Here is a 23792-nt window from a genome sequence, read left to right on the forward strand (position 1 = left end):
CACACATACATACATACTTGCATAGCAAATAACTGTGTGATAAAAAAAGTGAAATTCATAAACTCCAACAACACCAAATAATATTCATACAGTATATATATGTACATGTAGGTATGTATTAAAATAAAATCTGAAGACCGCAAAATATTAATTTTTTTATTAGTTTTGTTTTGGGTTTGTCGTCTAGTGAAAGTGTTGATGATGATTAAATTTGGCCGCAAGCCAAAGGAATTTCGCGCATAATATTTGCTCGCCAAGCAAACGTACAAACAACGACAAAAGTTTTGTTTCTTTGTTTTTGCAAATAAATATTTGTTATTTGATTACTAGAAAGATATGCATACATACATACATGGGCATGCACATTAAATATTCGTCATATGACCAGGTATATGTGTTGCATATACATAAACACACAAGTTGCTGCCACCAAGCTGCAATTTAGTGTACGGCATGTTTTCGCTTTTTTGTTGTGCTTTTTGATGTGTGAATGACAATTAAATTGCAGCAGCAACACAAATTTGGTTAATTTATAAAAAATTTATTTTATTGCTTTCTTGACTATTTATCATTTTAGCGATTTCGCGCGAGTATTTACTGTATTTATTTTTTCATTGGTCTCGGGCTAATGAACCATGATTTTACAACCGATATACAAGAATGCATTTACACACACATGCGTATGTATAAAAAAGAAAGTATTTACATATCCACTTACTGGTGCATCGCCTTTAAGCAAAATATAGGATGATTTTGAAAGTTAAATACGAAATGGTAAATGAAGAAATCTATGTACGTCCGAATATATTCATTATTATTTACATAATTGCTGCTTGTAAGTTTTATTTTTGGGAAAAATGCTTTATTTTTTTTGTTAACCAAAACAAATAAAAGCGTAAGAAAACAAACTGTTAAAAAGGGACGAAAAATAAATGAAATCTTTTGTGAAAATTCACCAAAATAGAAGGCAGGAAATTTAAGAGCTTGCAGCACTCTAGCGGCCAAAAGGAAGCTCAATTAGGACAATTTACTTTAGTAGTGGAAAAAAATAATTTATATTTCAAGTTCGTATAATACAAATTTGTCGTAAAGTGTAAGATCTGGAACAATATCAGGTGATGTGGTGATGATATATTTCAATCTGCTGAAAAAATCAAAGCTATTGCGGTTGTTTTCTATGCACGTTTTACATTTTTTTAATAAATAGACTACTTTCTATCAAACGCGTACTCTTTTGGCTTTTTTGGTAAAAAGGAATTACTCGAAATGTGAGGACCCTTATACACCTTAGTTGCTGTTTACTGCATTTGTGCGATGTACATTAGAATATGCAGTGTTTAATTGGAGACCGTGCCACCAATTCTCTATTGATAAAATTGAACGAATATAAAAATTTGTTCTTAAGTATGCTCTCTTTTCCCTGAGTTCCTCTGATCCTGTCCCATCATAAAAATCCATTTTTATTTGGGTTATTTTTTATTAATTTGGTTATATGACATGATGTCCAAAATTTAACCTCCTTCGAGATATTCGATTTTAAAGATTATTAACCATTTTTTTTTTGCAGTATGTTCACTTTATCTAAATAGCTCGTTGAACCGTGTGATTTTTTTCTATTAAAGGGTATGTCGATTACTAAAAATACTATTTGAACAAAGCACTGGCAGTTAAAAATTAAAAATACTTTTGAACTTACAATTTTTTAGTAAAAAAAATGTTACGAAAAAAATGTTTTATGGAAACTATTCTGTATATTAATTCCAAAAGTAGTATATTATTTTAGCTATGAGAAATCACCAAAATAATAATATCTTTAAGTATCTAGAACGACTTTCCCGGTAGCCCTGTATAAATTTTTTGTAGCGTTGCTATTGTGATTTGCAAATCATATAATTCAAGTTATTTGCACTTAAAAGTGGACTGCCCGTATTACCTGTGGAAGTGCATATGCAGATATACGAGGTGTGTTCAAAAAGTATCGCGAATTTTGTGTTTTTTCAAAAATTATCTATTTATTTATTAATATCTATTTTGTCCCCTTCAAAGTAATCCCTATGAGATATTATGCACTTGTGCCAACGTTTTTTCCAATCTTTGAAGCACTTCAAAAATCATTTTTTAAATTGTTCAGCTCCTCCTTTGATGCCGTCTTTATCTCGTCAATCGTAGCGTAGCGGCCTTTCATTGGCCTCTTCAGTTTCGGGAACAAGAACTAGTCAAAGGGGGCCACATCTGGGGAATACGGTAGCTGTGGCATCATTAGTGTGTTGTTTTTGGCCAAAAAGTCGCTCACAAGCAACGATGTGTGAGCAGGGGCGTTATCGTGATGCAATACCCAATTTTTGTTCTTCCATAAATCCGGGCGTTTCTGGCGGATTGGTTCGTGCAAATTGCGCATAACTTGCAGGTATTATTCCTTTTTGACCGTTTTACCCTGTGGCAATCGAAGAAAGTGGTAAGCAAAACTTTTACATTCGACCGAACATGGCGCGCTTTTTTCGGTCTTGGTTCCTGCGGCAGCTTCAATTGAGATGATTGAGCTTTGGTTTTCACGTCATAACCATAAACCCACGATTCGTCACCAGTTATGACCCTCTGGAGCTAATTTGGGTCGTCGCGGATAGGGCCCAACATCTCATTAGCAATGTTCATGCGATGCTGCTTTTGGTCGAAATTGAGCAGTTTTGGTACGAATTTTGCCACGATCCGTCTCATGCCTAAATCACTGAAAAAAAATCGAATGGCGCTAGCCAATCGATATGTCTAGATGCTGAGGATCTTCCCTTACGGTGATTCGACGATTGGCCAATACCATTTTCTTCACTTCATCAATTTTTGCGTCTGTTGTTGAAGTGCTCGGGCGTCCGACACGCTTTTCGTCGTTCACTCTTCTCGACCTTCTGAGAACATATTGTACCCCTGATAACCGTTGCTTTGATCCAAAGTAGCTTCTCCGTATGACACAGTCAACATTCGGAATGCATCCGTGCCCTTAATTTCGTTTTTCACAATACAGGTTCTTTGATCCATCTTTTTGAATAGGTAAAAGTCGAACACGAGCCGAAACACGTGGAAGCAAAGCAGCTGTGAACAATTAACTGATTATTCAAAATGGCCGAACTCGTCGACATGAGTGATAGACATGAGTACCAACATATCACCACAAAAAAATCGAAATTCGAATATACGTAACCTGCGAAAATTCAAAATTCGCGATACTTTTTGAACACACTTCGCATACAGAAATTTTCATAAGAAATATAAAATTCCAAAAATTTGATATCACTTTTGCACGGGCTTAGTGGAAGTACCCAGTGGAACTTAGTAGAAAGCGTAATTGATTTACTTAGTCAGAAGCTGCACAATTTTGGCCGGCAATGAAAGAAATCTTGCTTACGTGCATACAGGCCCCTACATGCCCCTAAACAACTGAAGTCTATATGCGGGCGAAACCGTAGGTAGCATCTATGTATGTAGGCTGCAAGAGAAGTAATCCTACATCAACCTTTTGACGCTTTCATTAAATATTCAAATCCAGCTATTTTGTTAAACCACTTGACTTAAATTCGACTAATTTCACATACTCATCGCAAAAAACGCTGCATATCTGTCAAATTGATTTTGCGGGAATTCAAATCAAAAAATGTTAGAAATTGGGAAATATCAGGAATGGTTAGTATTCAGGAAGGCATTCATATTTTTAAAATATTTAGTAAGATTTTATACAATTGTTTATCAAATGAAGCGTTCATGTTTTGTGTAGGAAGAACAAAGCATAAAAAGTTTAGGTTGGACTCAGTGTTTTCAATTCAATTTCGTTCGTAGAGTATTGAAAATTAGAATATCTGCACGAAACAGAATGTGGGAAGACAACACTTTTTAATAACTTAAAAACCAAAACTATCTTAATGTTTATATAATATTAAAAAAATGTTTCCTGCGAGGGCGTTTTTCTGTCGCGAACTCCATTATGCCTGCAGACATTTCCGGCACCGACGAATTTCATAAGTATTTCTTGTTGCCTTATTTTTAGTTTCAATTTGGTAAAAATAGCAAAATTTAAAAAATAAAGAAATCTCATACATTTAAACCAAATCGACCATCACACACACAAATGTATACGCAATGATTTTTAAGCTGTCTGAAGCGTCATGATTCTTATAAGTACATATAACACAGTACACTCTCTCCTAACGAACATCTCTCTTAAGCGGGCAATTTCTTTAAGCAGAGGAATTAAACTTTTTTTCTCTTGAGCGGACAACCCAAATATCATAGATTACAAGGCTTGAGCAAAATTGTGAGAGTAACTTTCGCTGTTACGTCATGGGCGATTTGACAGAGAGAGAGGCGAATGAAATGAATACAAAATGTGTAAAGTGAGGTTAGTCGTTGTTCAGATGATTTCATTTCATTCATTTCATTTCATTTATTGCCCAAAATCATTTTAACATAGGAGTTTACAAAGTTATGTTAAAATTAGATTATTTAGCACTATCCTAACATACATTTCTATTTATCTAGGAGTTTAAAACTTATTTTTCTTTTGATTATACAATAGGTTATGATTATTATTTAGAATGTCTTTGGCTTAATTTTAAAATAACAATAACGAGGTAACTGCGTTGGTTTTTTCGTCATTCACTAAAACAATCACAGTTTTTGAAATCGCTGGCCAACTATTCGGAACATAAACTATTGCAGAAAATGAGATTGACGGCAACTTGACTTCCTATAACAAGGTTTATTTAGTTCTAAGAAAACTAAATGATTTTTCTTTATATCATCGAATTCAAAGAGTGTAATTGTCTACTGATCTTCAAATAGAAATTCAAGATATTGAAATTGAAGGAAAAACTCGCTAAGGTAAAATTTCCAACTTTTTTAAATTTATTTGAATTTATCTTTTATATTTTTCATTTTTCTCTATATTAATTAAAATTCTGTTTATTTTGTCAAATATTTAGGTTTAAAAATAAAATTTATTAAAGATTAAAGATCATCTCAAATTACTTTTAACACGCCTCCTATAAGCCGACAAATTTTCCAGTCCCTTAGGTGTCCGTTTAAGAGAGAGTACACTGTATATAGTACAGACTTATGCAAGTTAACACAATAGCTTACAACAGTCGGTCAATAACTCCGCACGAGCAACCGAAGAATTGCTGACGATTCATGAGCTGTTGACAAAAGCCAAGTAAACAACAGTCAGCAGCAATTGCCAAAATATAAGTCAGCAATAACCAATTAATAAGGCACATGCAAGTGCAACGTGACCTGTAGACCATAATAGGTATAATTTTAAGTTAAAGGAATGAATGTAATTAATCTTAAGTTTCATTTAAACCAATAAAGACTAAAGCGGACGCAAGTCCGCCGTTTTTTTTAAAATAAAAATTAGTAAATGAAACTTTAACTGGCGCCCAACGTGGGGCCCAGCAGGATAATCATATTAAAAAATAGTAATTTTTTAAGAAAGAAATTAAAAAGTGAGTGTGTAAAATAAAAACCTCCATAGGAGCCATTACATCCGACTACACTTAAAAATTTGTTCCTGACTGGGTTCCAACAAACACCACCAATAACCCATCGCCGTCCTTTTCTTGTGAAGTGTGTACCGAAGGCCTGAGTCACCCGTTCGTGGGATAAAAAGGAACAACTGGAGTCACCAACCAATCACAAATTAGGAGAACGCGATGCTGATGTTATTGTAAGTTTACATTTAAGTATATTTAAAAAAAAAAAACAAAAAAAAGGAAAAGGAAATTAAAAAGTTGTTTTTTGAAAAAAAAAGAAAGTGAATTAAAATATTATTATTGAAGAAATTAATTAAAACAAGGAAAAAGATAAGTTCAAAAACTGTTTTTTGATAAAAGTGAATATAAATTAAATAATAAATACAAATAAAATATATAAAGTTATTTTAAAAAAAAAAAAAAAGAGAAAGTAATTGAAGATAAAGAATATTATAAAATTAAAAAAATTAATTAACGAAAGATTAATGTGAAGTAAATTTTTTATTATTATTCAAAAATAAAGAAATTTAAATTTATAACTGAAATTTACAAGAAGATTACAATCAATAGCATACACATTTTCATTGAAGTTCTTGTGTGTTTGTTTGCCTCGTTTGTTTTGTTGTTTTGTTTATTTGTGCCTGTTCGGGAAACCTTTTAACTCATTTGCATACAAATTACAAAATAAGTTCTGCAAAAACATTTTTTTACGGAAATATTTGTTTTGACGAACATAGTGAGGTCCTTGTTAAATTTAATAATGTCAAACCCAAACAACCTTGTTAGGCCATCTGTCTTGAATGCGCCACAGAATCAGGGAGTTAATATGGCAGAGTTACAACAAGAAATTAGGAGGATAATAACTGAGACTATTCAGGAGCAGGCTAGGATTTCTGCTGCCGAAATTAATCAGGATCAAGTGATTGACCCTCAACACAGGGGAACTTTGAGTGACTTGGATAAGATACCAGACGTCGTTAGATGTCTTAGGGACTTTTCTGGTCAACCAGGGGAATACAGTTCCTGGAGAAAATCTGTTGATAGAATACTAGGCATATACCAACATCTTAAGGGTACACCAAAGTATTTTGGCATATTGAATACTATAAGGAATGAGGTCATTGGCAATGCGGACGCTATACTTGAGTCATATAACACACCTCTCAACTGGGACAGTATCTCACGTTGCCTTACTATGCATTATGCAGACAAGAGGGACGTCAGCACTTTGGAATATCAGATGACTTCTCTGATTCAAGGTGCAGAAACAATACAAGATTTTTATCAAAGAGTGTATAATCATTTGTCCTTGATATTAAATAAAATAAGTTCAATGGATGTAGGACATGAATCTATGTGTCTACTTACTCAGACGTATAGGGACAAAGCTTTGGACACCTTTGTTCGAGGCCTAAAAGGCGATTTACCAAGACTTCTCGCAATAAAGGAACCTACAGATTTGCCCAATGCTTTGCACTTATGTTTAAAGTTAGAGAATCAGAATTTTAGGACAAATTATGCTCATAACTTGAGATCAAATAGGAACTTTAGTACCATTCCTTCAAGGAATCAATCTACTCTATATTCTTCGAGACACCAACTTCCTTCTTATTCTTCACGAAATCAATCTGCTTTACGAAATCAGAATAATTTTCATCCTGAGTTGGCATACATTCCATCGCCACCTCGACCTAATAGAATTCCAGATACAATTCAAGGAAGAGATATGTTCAACCAAGGACAGAGAAATTATCAGCATCAAGGTGCTATTCCTAAATATAACCAATATCAAAATTATATACCACCAAGACCTTTTGCACCGAAACCACCACCAAGGCCTGAGCCCATGGACGTGGACCAAAGTATTAGGACGAAAAATATTAATTACATGAACAGACCTTCAAACAATGGATTCCTTGGCAAACGACCACCACCACTACAGAATACAGAAGCCCGGAAACAAAGCAGAAACTTTCACTTAAGATCCGAGATTGACCATACTACGGAAAAACAGGACACGGACGAAATTTACCAGGAACCAACAGAAGACATTTCTCATGAACAAACATTACATGATTACGACTATGACAACGTTGACGAGATTCATTTTTTAGACTAAATTCGTCCACTCTTCCATATTTTGAGTATAAGAGGGACAACGGACAAATCCTTAAAATTCTAATCGATACGGGCTCGAACAAAAATTATATACGACCAGATCTTGTAAAAAATCCCATTCCAAACAAAAAAAACTTTTATGCAAATTCAATTGCAGGTAAAGTAGACATTAAATTTCACACGAACGCCACATTATTCGGAAGAACGGACGTACCAATTAAGTTTTTTTTACTTCCAGAACTAAGGACTTTTCATGGCATCCTTGGTAATGACACTCTCAAAACCTTTGACGCCATAATTTATACCAAACATAGCTATATGAAATTAGGAAACGATAAGAAAATTTTTTTGAAACAATTTCCAACAGATAGCATTAATATGACTTCAATTCGGACTAACCACATGACACAACGACAAAAAACCATGCTTAATAAAGCTGTATCGACTTACGCTAATCTTTTTTCTACTCCGGACGAAAAACTAACTTATACCACAAAAATAATAGGAGAAATTCGGACGAAGACTGAAGACCCAATTTACTCTAAGACATACCCTTATCCTATGGGCTTGAAAGACGAAATAGAAGATCAGGTGAGAGCTTTATTGGAAGATGGAATTATTAGGCCATCAAAATCCCCATACAATTCACCGGTGTGGATTGTTCCAAAAAAAATAGACGCTAGTGGGGAAAAGAAATTTCGTATGGTCATCGACTATCGTAAGTTAAATGCAATTACCATAGCGGATAAATACCCTTTACCAGAAATCAATGAGGTATTAGCACAATTGGGAAGAAGTAAATATTTTACAGTGTTAGATTTGAAAAGTGGCTTTCACCAAATACCATTACGGCCAAAGGATATAGAAAAAACAGCATTCTCCATTAATAATGGTAAATACGAGTTCACTCGGTTACCCTTTGGACTCAAGAATGCTCCGGCAATATTTCAGCGTGCACTGGATGAAATTCTGCGCCCTCATATTGGAGTTAGGTGTTATGTCTACATTGATGACATAATCATTTTCAGCCCTAGTGAGGATCAACATAGCAGTGATATCAATAAGATTTTTCAAACCTTACATCAAGCTAACATGAAAGTTCAGCTTGACAAATGTGAGTTTTTTAAAACCAAGGTAGAATTTCTAGGATTTGTCGTTTCCCAGGAAGGGGTACAGTCAAACCCGAAAAAAGTAGAAGCCATAGCAAATTTTCCCTATCCCAATACATTGAAAGACCTTCGATCTTTTCTTGGTTTATCCGGTTATTACCGCCGTTTTGTCAAGGATTATGCTAAAATAGCAAAACCTCTGACAAACCTTTTAAGAGGGGAAGAGGGCCGTGTGTCCCGAAACCAATCCAGCAAAAAAAAGATAGAACTCGATACGTCTGCAAAAGAAGCTTTTGATAAACTGAAGGCTATATTGTCATCCAGGGACGTGATCTTGACATTCCCAGATTTTAATAAAACTTTTGAACTTACAACTGATGCATCTAGCTACGCTATAGGAGCCGTTCTTAGCCAGGAAAATAGGCCAATCACTTTCATTTCAAGATCCCTCAATAAGACCGAAGAAAACTATGCGGCCAATGAAAGGGAAATGTTGGCCATTATTTCGTCTTTAAATCAGCTGAGGAACTATTTGTATGGCCGCGCTAAGGTAATCATATATACCGATCATCAGCCACTAACGTACGCTTTAAGCAATAAAAATAACAACGCAAAAATGAAGCGTTGGAAAGCAATACTGGAGGAGTACAACTACGAACTCCAGTATAAACCCGGAAAGGGTAATGTGGTAGCAGATGCCCTTTCGAGGCCTCCATGTAATAGGGATGCAGATGTAAATGTTTTAACAGCCACGGTACATAGTGACGAAAGTTCAGGCGAAAACCTGATTCCTTCAGTGGAATGTCCTATTAACGCATTTAAGAACCAAATTTTAATTCTTTTAAACCAGTCAAATGAATACCAATTTAAGTTACCATTTCCAACATACCATAGACATGTTATAACAGCTCCAAATTTCACAGATGATGAACTAGTAAGGATCCTGAAGAAATACCTTAATCCATCTATTGTAAACGGGTTGTTTACTTGTGAGGGTATACTGGGGAGAATTCAGGCGATATATCCACTTCATTTTTTAAAGTATAGGGTCAGACATACGCAGACAAAAGTAGAAGATTTAACTGACACTGAAAGGCAGGAAGAAGAGATAATCAGAGTTCATAATAGAGCACACCGTAATGCTAGGGAGAATAAAATGCAGCTGATAGAAACTTTCTACTTTCCAAAAATGAGTGAAAAACTTAACAGAATAATAAGCCAGTGTAAAATATGTAAAGAAGCAAAATATGACCGTCATCCTAATAAATTCAATATATCACCAACTCCAGTTCCTCAATATGCGGGAGAAATACTTTATGTAGATATTTGGACTACCGAAAAAAACTTTATACTCACTGCGATAGATAAACTCACAAAGTATGTTCAGGCAACGCCCATAAAATCAAGATCAATCGGGGATATTCGGGAACCACTGAGGAAAATACTTTTTAATTTTGGAGTACCTAGAATTGTTGTGCTAGACAACGAAAAATCACTAAATTCCGATTCAATCCAATTTATGCTAGAAGACCAACTAAACATACTAATATACAAAACTCCACCATACAAGAGTTCAGTAAACGGCCAGGTGGAGCGCTTCCATTCGACCTTAGGAGAAATTATGCGTTGTTTAAAAACAGAGAAAATACATAGAAACTTTGAAGAATTGTTAGATAGAGCAGTCTATGAGTACAACTACACCATTCACTCCACTACGGGAAAAAAGCCAATTGAACTTTTCTTTGGAAGAAGAGTATCTACTAGTCCAGAGCAATATGAAAGAGCTAGGAGAGAGAATATAGTGGCAATTGTAAAAAAACAACAGAAAGACATTAGGGTTCATAACAAAAGCAGGAAACCATTTAAAGATTATCCAAAAGGACAAAAAAATATATGTTAGGATCAATAGAAGACTGGGTACGAAATTGTCACCTCGATATAAGGAGGAAATCGTTTTAGAAAACAGAAAAAGTACTGTGTTAACAGAATCAAACAGAATTGTACATAAAGATCTTATAAAGAGCTAGGATAGACAAAAGGCAAAGAAAGAATAAATTTATATTTTAATTTTGGCTTTTTAGATTGCTGTTGCCAATGCTGAGGGCAGAGGTTCAAATACATAACTACACTGACTCCTACGTTGTAACTATAGCCAACGGCTACGGGAAAATTCAGGACGGAAGTTTTAAATTCATACATCCAATTAATCTTGAATCATATTATGACTGTTTGTATAACACAAAAAAATACGTTGATAAAAATATTTTAAAGACAAATCCATTATATCCAACCATGTATCTTGAACTAAATCAAAGCTTGGATCTGTTGGCGACTCTTAGGATCATGACACCACAAAGAAACGTCAGATCAATAGATACTTTAGGAAAAATTTGGAAACTCATTGCAGGATCACCCGACCATGATGACGCTGAACTTATTTATAAGACACTAAACGAAATAGCTGACAATACTGAGAAGCAAATGATAATAAATACGGATTTCGCTAACAGACTGAACAACATTACAGGCTTGGTAAATGATTTTTCAAATGCAATAAGAAAGGACGAAGCATTTATTAATGAAGAAATAGAAATTTTAAGAAATAAAGTAAGATTGATAAAAGAAACAATTGTTAATATAAAGTATGCCATACAATGGGCTAAAAATAATATTATAAATTCATTCCTATTAAATAAAGAAGAGATGACTTTTGCTATAGAAAAATTGAAAAAAGAAAACATGCCCTTTAACAATATAGAGGAAGCTTTAGAATTGGCAAATGTTAATATATTAAGTAATAACAGAAACCTCTTATACATAATTAAAATTCCTTTGACAAATCCTATTTTATATAATAATATTATTGTAAAACCAATTATTAAAAATGATTCTATTATAAATTTAACTTTTAAACAAATGTTTGTAAGTGAAAACGAAATATATGCAATAAATAATAATTGCTTAAAATATAATAAAATTGAAATTTGTAAAAGAAACCAAATTATAGATCTAAGTAAAGATAAATGTATTAAAAATATCATGACTAATCAAAGACCAACTTGCACAACCAGTAATATTCACCATGTTCAACGCATTGAAGAAATATCAGAAGGACTTATTCTTCTCAATAATGTAAACGAAACTATAAGAACAGAATCCATGAGATATGAGCTAAGTGGAACCTTCCTTATAAGATTTGACAACACTACAATAAAAATCAACGAAAAAGTATATAAGAATCTGGAAGCATCTTATATGACGCCTATACCCGCCATAATACAAGAATCTCCAATAGAAGAGAAGAGACTTAACCTATTATCTCTAGAGTCACTTCAAGAACTACATTTAAAGAACATAAAAATAATTCATAGAATACGAAGAGAAACATGGGTATCTAATGCTACTATCTTTATTGCTTTTCTTTTTACACTTAGTTTAACACTTTTGGCTATTAGGAAAGCAAAAAATAAAAAATTATTAACCACAGTAATCGTGAATCCCGAAACAGAGATACCAGCCCCAAAAGATATTAGTCCAACATAATCTACCCTACTTTTAGAGCGCTCGTGGACGAACGCATTTAAGGATGGGAGAGTTAACACAATAGCTTACAACAGTCGGTCAATAACTCCGCACGAGCAACCGAAGAATTGCTGACGATTCATGAGCTGTTGACAAAAGCCAAGTAAACAACAGTCAGCAGCAATTGCCAAAATATAAGTCAGCAATAACCAATTAATAAGGCACATGCAAGTGCAACGTGACCTGTAGACCATAATAGGTATAATTTTAAGTTAAAGGAATGAATGTAATTAATCTTAAGTTTCATTTAAACCAATAAAGACTAAAGCGGACGCAAGTCCGCCGTTTTTTTTTAAATAAAAATTAGTAAATGAAACTTTAACTTGCATACGTGAAGTATATACATATTACATATATGTATGTATGATGATGAGCCATCCATGTATTTTTGAAGACAACTGAAGCGAAGCAGATAAACAAAAAGTCCAGTGACGTCAATTAGGAAATTGAAATGAAAAATAATGAGAACTATGATGGAATAGCAGAAAATATTCGTAAACAAATAAATTTTCATTCAAAAATTTTACCAAACACAAAAAAAGAAGAAAGTGTAAATACTTGTTTCGCTCCGGCTACAAAAGAAGAAAAATGGTGGCGTACAAAAACTGAAGTAAAGTAAAAAGGACAAAAAGGAAATGGGTTGTTTAATGTTTACGCAGACTTATTTTGAAATTTTTTTAATATCTTTTACTCAACACTTTTAAATTTGTTTACCTCACTTTTTTCGCATACTAGAGGAAGCCTATTTCTGTTTATCTTCAAAAATAGCTTTAATTATATTTTAAATAAAAATGTATGCGTACACTATTTTTATTGCATTGTTATATTTGTTTATAACTATTCATTTTTACGTCATCTACTAATGTGGTAAACATTTAGTCGCACCATAGATTCTCCCACGGCTCCAACGTCATTCCTGATCTATGTTTATACTTGAATTCTAATGTTGAAATATTTGTATATTTTTTTGTTTTGCTTGTTGGAATCAGTAGGACTGAGTAGGAACTACTCGTATATACGTATGGACGTAGTTCAATTGTTTTTATCACACCACATTGTTTATATTATTTATTGAACACTTAGCCCACAGCTTTGAGAAATAGCAAATATTTGCAAAATTGCGGACTGTTAGCAAAATTAAATAAAACAATTTTTAAGGTTGAAGGGAAGCAAAATTGATGAAGACCGTTGGTACAAGTACTTGTCTCAAGCTAAATTGGAATTCGCATATTAAATATACATACATACATATGCATTTATGTACATACATAGAATCGCCGACGGCCTAAACATCCGTGCAACCGTATAACAAAATGCATGAGCAAGAAGTACCTGGTTGCGTTTAGCCAAGTTGCTCATAGTGCACTGTAAAAGCACGTTAGAGAAAGGCGGGAACTTTATAACCAACTGCTTTCCTTTAAACAAATATGTATATACATAAATGTACATATATATATACATACATACGTACAAATACTTGGCTACAAATAACTGGCTACAATAAGCATCAGCTTTGGCTACTTGGAATCAAATGTATCGAGTGGGTTCCCCTGTTTTGGGGTATCACAGTGCATATATGCATATGTACGTGTATCTTGTTATCAACCACGATAATAAGGGAACAACTTTTACAACTATTGGGAATAATTTTTTTTACGCTATAAAAATTGACTATAAACAAGTAAACAACTGGTAAATTCGATCCGGAGCGAACTTTATGTAGCCGCGTGCATTTAAGTAAACTTTTATTTGAGCTTGCTGCTAATTTGTGGAATCAACCAAACTCATAAACGAGAGGTAAAAGAGCCGATTTACACACGAGGACATCTCGAAGGGAGACACTGGAAATTCTCTTTTAATGTTTCATTCGCGGTCACATGGGCAAATTTATTTTCGGCAACATTTTGACATTTAATACTTTAGCATCGTCTGGTTCGGATATACCCTAGAACCCGCTTACATGTAAGGCAGAGAGCATTCGACAACAGTTTCTTAAATATTTCAATGAGGAATGCAAACTGGTTAAATAATTTAAATAATCTTTTTCGCTTGGCGTTGTCGTACGTGATCCACTTTTCATCACCAGTAACCATCCGCTTCAAAAATGGGTCGATTCGTTCCGTTTTAGCAGAGAATCGCAAGCGCTTATTCGGTCCTAGAGATTTTTTTGCGTCAAGACGTGTGGCACCCAAACATCCAGCTTTTTTTTAATCCAATCTTCTAAAAATGGTTCCAAACGGTTTTGTGGTCTACACCTAGTTCCTGACTAATCGAGCGAATGCTCACATGCCGGTATCTTTGGATAATTTCAACGATTATATCAGTCTCTATGACGATTGGCCTACCAGTACGGGGTGCATCTTCGACATCTACTACACCAGAACGAAATCGATCGAACCGACGCTGTGATGTGCGAATTGTTACAGTATCAAGCACATAAACTTCACAAATTTTTGCCGCCGCCTTCGTTCCATTTTTACCACTAAGGTAGTAAAAACGTAAAATATGACGAATTTCTTGCTTGGTGGACTCCATCTTTGACGCGCTATAACTTAAGACTGAAACGTATGATCACAACACTGTCAAAGAGACACTTGTAGTACAGATTGTCGTCTTCAAATCGCCGTTTAGTGTGACTCGATGCAATAAGTACAACGCAAGATATGTTTAAATGTCGCACTCAATTGACAAAATACGACATTACTTTTCCCCAACCCAATACACGTACATATATATTATATATATTAAATTTTTGCACTTCAATAAAAAAAATTAAATTAAAAATACTTCATATATAAATAATTAACTTCAAATTAACTTGAGTATCAAGAAATGGTGGGAAAAATTAGAATTCAACATAAAAATGTCCCATAACTTTTTTAAATTAAACCTACTTTACTAGCAAAAATAATCCTGCATTTCCCAAGCAGCGTTCGGATGTTTGTCATCGTTGATATCTTCCGTTTGATTGAAAACCAACATAGAACATACAACTTTCTCCCACAAAAGAAGAAAATGAATGAAGCAACTGTCAAAAATTGCTTTAAGATAAGAAATACGAATAAGAAGCACAAAGTGTGTCGCCAGTACAGGAGACAAATTCCCTTCTCTCTTCCGCGGCCGTCCTTCACCCCCGAACAAAATGTTTCCTTTCCAAATGTGTCCCTGTGTAAATGGGACATATCGCTGAGAGTTATCGCTTCAGGTACAGCATCAGACAGACGAACGCAAATTTGGTCTTAGCATTCAAAAAGTGGGCGTGGCTTTTATTCCAACTTCAATACTATTAAAGTCGAGTTTCAATGAGGTATACCAAGCTTGGATGAGGTTTTTTGAGTCGGTATCGCGATGCAAGCATTTAATGAAAATGGGCCCATTTATTTATCACTATTGATACCAACAACCATGAAAATCTTCGCGGATATTGAAGTACGAATTGAATTTCAAAAAACTTTTTTCGTACTTTTGGGAAGGATTGTTAAAAAAATGTTTTTTTTTAATTCTCTCGACGTTACCCTTTCATTTTATACACTTTGTCTATGACAAAAATTTCAAAATCATTTTTCACACTTTTGGCGAAAAAATAAATATGTACATGTATATTTTTGATTTCTCTTGACATTCTTATTTCATTTGATACGTCATATAATTTTATAAAATTAGGACAATTTTTTTAAATCTGGGTTCTACATATGTATGTATATGAAACTGAGGTCGTTTAAAAAAGATCTTGACCTGGTGGTGAAAAACTAACGAGTCAGATTTGCTATTTTCTGATGTGTGAGAAGTTCTGTTGCAGGGTTTAATACATGCATATGTACATATGTCTGTGTTATAATAAAGTAGTGGCTGCACAGTTTTCCTTTTCTACGAAGCCGTTTTGTAAAGGTGCGCAGTTGGACTAACAGCACCTGCAATTTTTAATTTACAGTGAAGCAGATATTTTATTTCGATTATATTGGGTGTTTTTTAGTTTTTTGATTTGACAGCTGAAAATTGCGAACGGTGTTGACATTTCTGTTCAGTAAGGTTTGGCAAGTCATCTTGAAGCTTTCAACGCCAGAAAAACGCTTCCAAGCTGTGGAAATTTAATTTGAAAAAAAAGAAGAAATAAATTAATCTGTTTGCGAAGTTCATGGAGTGAAATGTTGAAGAAGACGGCGAAATTTCGATTCGTCCTCGTTCTCCTTCGACTACGTGGAAAAGTTTACGAAAATATCTTGGCTTCCGTGCTTATAAAATACAGCTCGTGCAAGAACTGCTGGCAACTAAAATAGCCATCGTTTACGTCGCATTTTTGCTGATTGGGCTCATTTAGATTTATTAGTCCGATTTATTGAAAAAAGTAGTGAAAATTTGGATTGATCGATTGTTACTGGTAGCTGCGGTGGAGATATGCCGCATGCCCTACTCAAAAAATCATTTCCATTAAATTATCTACCAGATTATAATAAAAACAATTCATTCGAATAATATTTATGTTTTGTATTATTGTTTTACGTTCTCAAGCATTGTTGTTTATGACTATAGAAGACGTAAGATTCTTTTGATATTTTTGCAAAATTGGCGCTTCTCTTTAGCTAAAATTTTTTATAAGAATATGTAAATAAATATTGAAAAAATCCTTAAGCACTTCCATGTAGAATGCAAGTTTAAATATACAGTTGAAATTTCAAGCCATTCGATCAACTATTGCGACTCTGGCCGATTTTGAACCTAATTCTTTTTTTGAGAAAAACCGAGTTTTGGTGCCCTGTGGTGATATTAAAATGTTTTTTATCGAATTGAGAGTGGCTGCATGAAAACTTAAAACAACTGTATTTAAACATTTATCCCCCTTCAATTTTTTGATTAGCCAATTTTTAGTTATTGGTGCTTCTTTAAGCTAGAAAAATATTTATTTTTGGAAATTTCTTCAGCGACCTAACTTCTTAAGCTCTAAAAACTTAGCATTTTCGGTATAGTATTTGTAAGTAGGGTTTTTGAAAAATTTAACTATAAATTTGTTGAAAAGGTTGTGATCGCTTTTGGGAGTATGTATGTATGTATATCGCATTTCTCACCTAATTTGGAAATGAAAATTATAATATACGCAAAACAGATTGGAACTTGCACACTTTTTAATAAAAAAAATATTTATAATAATTTTGCTATACTTGCAAAGGTTCGATTTGTGCTCCAAAACATAATCTGTGGTTCACACTTCAGTGGGTACAAAGTGTCGATCTGCAATAATTACAAGTTTTTACAACGCAAATGTGATAAATAAATACTTAGTTCCTCCTACCTTGAACTTGTTTATTGAATTATTCTATTTATAAAATATTTTGTTTTTGCAAAATAAGTCTCATGTTTTCATTTCATTTCGACAGGTTGTTTTCGACTTGAAAATATGTATAAGTACATACATACATATCTATTATAAAAGTGCTGAAGAGCAACACAATAAAAACCTACATACATGTGGATATGTAGAAGTACATAAAGACATAAAAATTAGTGTATAAACTTATTTTTGGCAGCCAGTCAGTGAATTAAAATGTTGACAACAGATTTTTTTATATGTCGAAATTAAAAATGTGCATAGAAAAATTTTATTTATAATTATTCTCACCATATAATTCTCCTATAAACATTTTTGATTAAGTACTCTGCATTTTTGAAAGACAATTTTTCACAAATAGAGCAGGTTTTACGAGACAGAAAGAGCTTTGCGATCAAAAATGTATTCAACAAAAAGCAGCGACAAACTTATTGCGCAGTATTTTGTCTTAAGATGCTGAAATTATACAGCTCATTACAGAAATATTAAAATATAAAATTGTGGCTGGAAAATACAGATCAATTTTCATGAGCATTGAGTGGAATGAATCTTTTTGTAAATATTTTTATATTTAAGTTGTAATTTCTTCACTTCAACCTGTTCATATTTTGATAGATTTTTTTCTTTTTGTTCTTTTCTTTCAGTTCCTTACACGCCCCCATTATCACGCACACCCCTTTTCCGGGCATTTCACAATTGTTACCCAGCCTCTATCTATGTGGAGCAGGCGTTGCAATGCCAATGGTACTGGATAAGCTGCAGGTCCGTTTCATCATCAACGTTGCGCCCGAGTTGCCCGACACTCCGCTTTCCAGCGTCACTAAGCCCCTTTACTTGCGCATTTGTGTTCACGATCGTCCCACTTCGGACCTGTCGGTGCACTTCGACGAGGTGGCAGATATGATTGAAGAAGTGCGTCAACTTGGCGGCAAATCACTGGTACACTGCGTGGCGGGTGTAAGTCGGTCGACTACGCTGTGCTTGGCGTACCTTATGAAATATGGCGGTATGTCACTTCGTGCCGCTTACCACCACGTCAAGGCCATTCGACCACAAATACGTCCGAACACAGGATTTTTCCAGCAGTTGCGGCGCTATGAAGAACAGTTACGAGGCACATGCTCGGTCAATATGGTCTATTATGAATCGTTGAACAAGGAGATACCAGACGTTTACGAGCCGGAATATCGGGCGATGGAAGAGTTCTATCAACGGCAACGCAAAGCATTGAAGCGACATTAAATGAGAAATTTGTGAAGAAAGGGGATTGTGGGGGTAAAAAAGAAAACTGAATTCCAAAGGGTAGAATTAAAAGTCTATGATTCGGCGTTAAGTTGCATTTTTAATGTATGTATGTTTAGTGTGTGATGCGAAAGTTTTAACGACTTGTGAAGTATTGATGTGCCTTAGGCCCGATTAGTTTCTAGTATACATAATATAAATTTCCTATTGTAGTTTTACTGTTTCGATGTAGATTTCTAGATTTATATATATGTCTGTATATCAATATCGTTCCCAGAATGTCCTCATTCTATATACCTATGTATGTATATGTCCATATCTATGTACTTGTGAGAGCTTGTAGATTTTTGCTGAACTAAGTAAAAGTTGCAGTATTTTATTAGCACATACTTGTTATTATTTTTTCGAAGAATTTTAAGAAAAAACAACCAAATATAAAAATTTACAAAATTTATAATTTTGTGCAAAGTATTTCTCTCTATTGGAATATGGGTAAGTCAAGCCAAAAATTGGTAAAAAACACATCTTATCCTCAAAAGCACTAAAGAGAGTAAAAATAACTGAAATGCAATAGTTTTTGCCGAGAATGCTACCTAAAAAGTGCGTTCACATACGCAGTGATTAGCAATAAATTCACAAAAATTAATCTACCACTTCGCATATGGCAGATTAGCAGCAAAATTGACAATCAGCAGACAAGACTGTTTTGAAATGTTTTCCTTCACATAAATTGCTTTGGCAGAATATTTTGGAGTTTTTGGTTTGTTGAATTATTTATTATTGACAATATTGAAGAGAAGGTAAATAGAAGCAATAATGAATTTAATTGCGCAAATCGCTGACACTACTAAGTTTCGAAAAATAGCTCACTTTAAGATAATTATTCCCTTCAGCTTTCACTCTTAAAAAACGCCTCTAAATTAATAAAAACACAAAAAAATAGACATAGCCGGGTACTATCTTCGTAAAGAAATGCCAAAAGAGGATTGACCTTCCGGCATCTACTCTAATTGTAAATGCATAAAATATTCCCTATACATTTTAGGGGAATGCTGCCGATGGGACAGTCATTGAATATAAATTCGGGTCGGTCCAGTAACATTTTTCCACCATAAGTCTTAGGCATTTGCGAGGCCTGCTAAATCTTGAGAAATAAAGTCACCAATAGAAACGAAGAGGGAATTTATTGTCAAAGCCAAGTGGCACTATTAGCAATATTTTCTCCAGTGTATAGTAAAGAAATGCTAAAGGTAATGAGAGCGATGCACTTTCTTTCTAATGCAAAGAGGAGTTTACTTTAAATTTCTTTGTCCAGAAAGAAAAGGATGGTCATCCATCCAAGATGTACAATAGCAAGACAACTTTGGCCTTACTACTGCAGAAGAAGACAGTCTTCTAAAATTAAAGCAAATATCACGGTACTATGGCCACTAAGAAGGTGTTGCAGAAATAGCATGAGAACAATGCCTTAAAATTATTGAAATCTACAGGGTCCGGCACTCGAAGTGTAACCAAATAAAAAGGCAACAAATTTAGTTTGGAAAAAAGTAAAACATGTGTGAAAATAATACAAAATTAAGAATCAATTTACTTTTTCTCGATATGACCACCTTTTGCCTTGAGACGGTCCAGAAACGAGTGGCAAGCTGCCCGAATGTGACTTGCAGGTATTTTGGCCCACTCGCGGACAATGGCTTTTTTCAGCGCCTCGAGACTGGTAAATCTTTTAGTTCGATCTTTTCCCTCCAAAAGGGCCCAAAGAGAATAATTCATCGGATTTGCGGCTGGAGAATTTGAGAGCCATTGTGTGAATGTTATGAAGTTCAAAACGTGGTTTTTTAGCCTTTCTTGGTTAACCCGAGCTGTGTGAGACGGTGACGAGTCCTATTGAAAAGTCCATGGTCTACCACCGAAATGATTGTCTGCCTACGGCTTCAAAGCAACTTCCAGAATACTTTCCCGATAATATTTCGCATTTACCATGACGCCATGCTCGATGAAAACAATTGGAGAGCGTCCATCTGCGGTTACAGCGGCCCAAACCATTACCTATAGCGGGTGCTGTCTGATGGTGGCAAATCGATAACTAAAATTCTCGCATGAACGGTCGATTAAATAAACCCTATCGTTTTGGGAGTTTACGAATTGCTCAATTTGAAAAATTTTGTCGTTAGAAAACACAATGTTCGGAAATTGACCGCTTTCAACGAAGCGAAGCAACTGCTTCGCTCTCTCAAGTCTGACTTGCTTCTGCTTTGGTGTGAGATCATGCGCTTTTGGATGCTGTAAGGCTTTACTTTGGGAACATTTTAAAGTATGCAGCGGATGCTACGGTCAGATTTTTTCAGTTATTTTGCCATTTGATTGGCCCTTTGTCGGGGATTTCGCTCAAGACGCTTCTTCACTTTCACCAACCATTTCATGTGACGCTGCAGTCTTTTGATGACCACCTCCATGACGTTTCGCTATGCTACCAGTATCATTGTAACGAGTAATGGAACTTCATTTACTTTAAGATGCTCGAGCTCACAAACAATGGCTGGTTGTGATTTTCCAGCCAAATATAATGCAATTACACCATTACATTTTAAATCCATTAGTGACTTTCTTTTTTTGCGTTTACTCTAAGCAAAATGCTTCCACGCGCTTGTAATTAATACTCTGCACTGTCATTTAACCATCTAACAGTCCTGTATTATAGAAATGGTCGATCTTCAAGAACAAAATATCTCAAAATTCATGATTCTTTTCATCCGAATGAGTTGACAGTTCAAAGGTTGGTAAAAATTTTAAGAAATTGGCTCTGTCGAGGATAGACAAAGGATTAAAAAAGCAAAAAAGTGGACTTTCTTCTATGAATATTGGTGCTGTCTCAAAAATTAGGCATTCATGAATCGACTGCTTGGCGGATTTTACCTGTAGACGTGATCACGTCATTTAAATAATGTTATTTTTAAAATATTTTCACAATTGTTAAAAGCGTATTTTGAATAAAAATAGTGAAATCAGAAAGAATCTCAATTCTTCCATGTTTTATTTTAAAACTACATCTAGAATCGTCTTTTGAAATACCTCTTATTATGAATTATGGCGCAGCTACCACTTTTACAAAAGTGGAAACCTTCCATCGTTCCCAGTTCTAATATCCGAGCCAGGATGACCAGGACAAAGAAGGTTGCGTAGGTATGTAGATCTGCAATTGACAGACTTATTAGGTTCTAAAATAGGATTTTTAGCTTTATTCGTTTGGACAAGGTGGTGCAAATTAATCATCCAATTTTGTTTTTAGATAGTTTTTTTACTAAAGAAAAAAATGTTGTTAAGTGATGGACATCTTTAATTTGATATATATACTCTCCACTGTTTGTTTGTTTGTATATTGCAGCTGTCTGGCTCACAAGTGCCAAATATGATTGACGTACGCAGGTATTTGCAACAATTACTAATTTTCCAATTGGGTGCTTAATTTTGCGCCACCTTATATAATTCGATTAAGCTATGAAAATGTCCCTTCCATGCCTTAATTAGCTCTTAAAAAGTCCTTTGAGTAGCGCTGTAACCATCCGATTTTCAAAGCGACTTTTATTGAATCCAGCAAACTGCTGAGACTCAGCTTACGTTATGTCACACGAGATATTGAGGTTAAGAATTTCCTAACAGAGCCTGTAATTTTCAAAAAAATCTAAATGTATACTTTTGCAAAGAATTTAGAAAATTATTACCTCTCGATAATGGGTTGTAGAATATTTGCTAAAATCTTTTATTTCAATTAATCTGAAAAATTTCTATTTTTAATTAAAATTTTTGATATTGTTGAACTATCTTAAAATTATTCTAAGTGACTCGTTTATCATAAACACAGAAAACTTCTTTTAAAGATGCGCCTAAACGTCAGTGCTATGCTTATTGAGTTGTTAGAAAAAGTTATTTTCAAAGAATGTGACTTTGAGACTTCAGTTGGTTGAAGTGGTGTTTCATCCAGAATCCAGAATCCATTAGTGCTTTCGCACAGTTTTGTTGCGACATCCTCGTCACTGACTTGTTTAACGGTTATTTACAGCATGACTATTTGCAGTCTGTGCGGTTTAAGAGCTTTATTAGGTTGTTGACATCTAAGTCTCTAAGTTCGAGACTCTCGAACAACGGTTTGCCCAGGGTTGAAATTCTCTCCTTCCATAGGACAGGGCATTCACAGGAAATGGAAAAGCGTCTCCTTTTTCTCCGGTTGATAACAACTGTGACAGTGTGTGTTGTGAGGGATGTCCATTTTGGCTGCTTGTTCTCCAACAGACCAAAAGCCAGTTACGACTGCCGTGAGTCTCCAGACGGCCGGCGTTTCATGTTTATCAGTGTTGACATTTGTTTGAGGTTGTAGGTAGGCCATAACGATGAGGATTCATTGTCTACAAAACAAAAATAGTCCGCAAGCGATGTTGAATCCAAGGCAACGATTCTACGCTGACATCATCGTAAGTATCATAGAAGTATTTTACTCTCAACATTGTGGACAATTGGATAGATTGAAATAAATGAATTAGAAAAAAAGTTGTCTTGGCAATTGGTGCTTTTCTAGGAAGGCACCCACAGTACTCGCCTGACAGTGTGTTCAAACTTTTTAAGCAGATTAAAAAAAAATGTAAGTAAACATTTTCCAAAGGGTAAAATTTTACCAAAAATCAGCACGAATTTCGTGGCACTTCAAACTTGCACATTATTGCGCTATAATTAATTGGGTTATGAAAATCAAAATGTTTATTTAGATTCTGATTACAATGTGTAATATTGATAAAAAAAATTTTAAATTTAAAAAAAAATGTTTGAAACTTTGACTTATATCGTATTTGTTGTAAAATCAACTATATTTTTATAAAAAAATTATGGAAGTTAAAAGAACTATAGAAG

The 23792-nt window shown here is 34.4% G+C and overlaps 1 protein-coding gene across 1 annotated transcript in view; it reads left to right on the forward strand.

Annotated features, from left to right (window-relative positions):
• The window catches only part of LOC129242537 (dual specificity protein phosphatase 18), a 34589-nt gene extending 15242 nt beyond the window's left edge, over positions 1–19347 (forward strand). Inside the window, exon 2 of the mRNA XM_054879228.1 lies at positions 18293–19347. Coding sequence (XP_054735203.1) covers positions 18293–18890 — 598 coding nt within the window. The 3' untranslated portion in view covers positions 18891–19347. The remainder of the gene's footprint in view (positions 1–18292) is intronic.
• Positions 19348–23792: the final 4445 nt, after the last annotated feature.

Source organism: Anastrepha obliqua, chromosome 3 (genome assembly GCF_027943255.1).
Source record: "Anastrepha obliqua isolate idAnaObli1 chromosome 3, idAnaObli1_1.0, whole genome shotgun sequence".
Lineage (NCBI taxonomy): Eukaryota > Metazoa > Arthropoda > Insecta > Diptera > Tephritidae > Anastrepha > Anastrepha obliqua.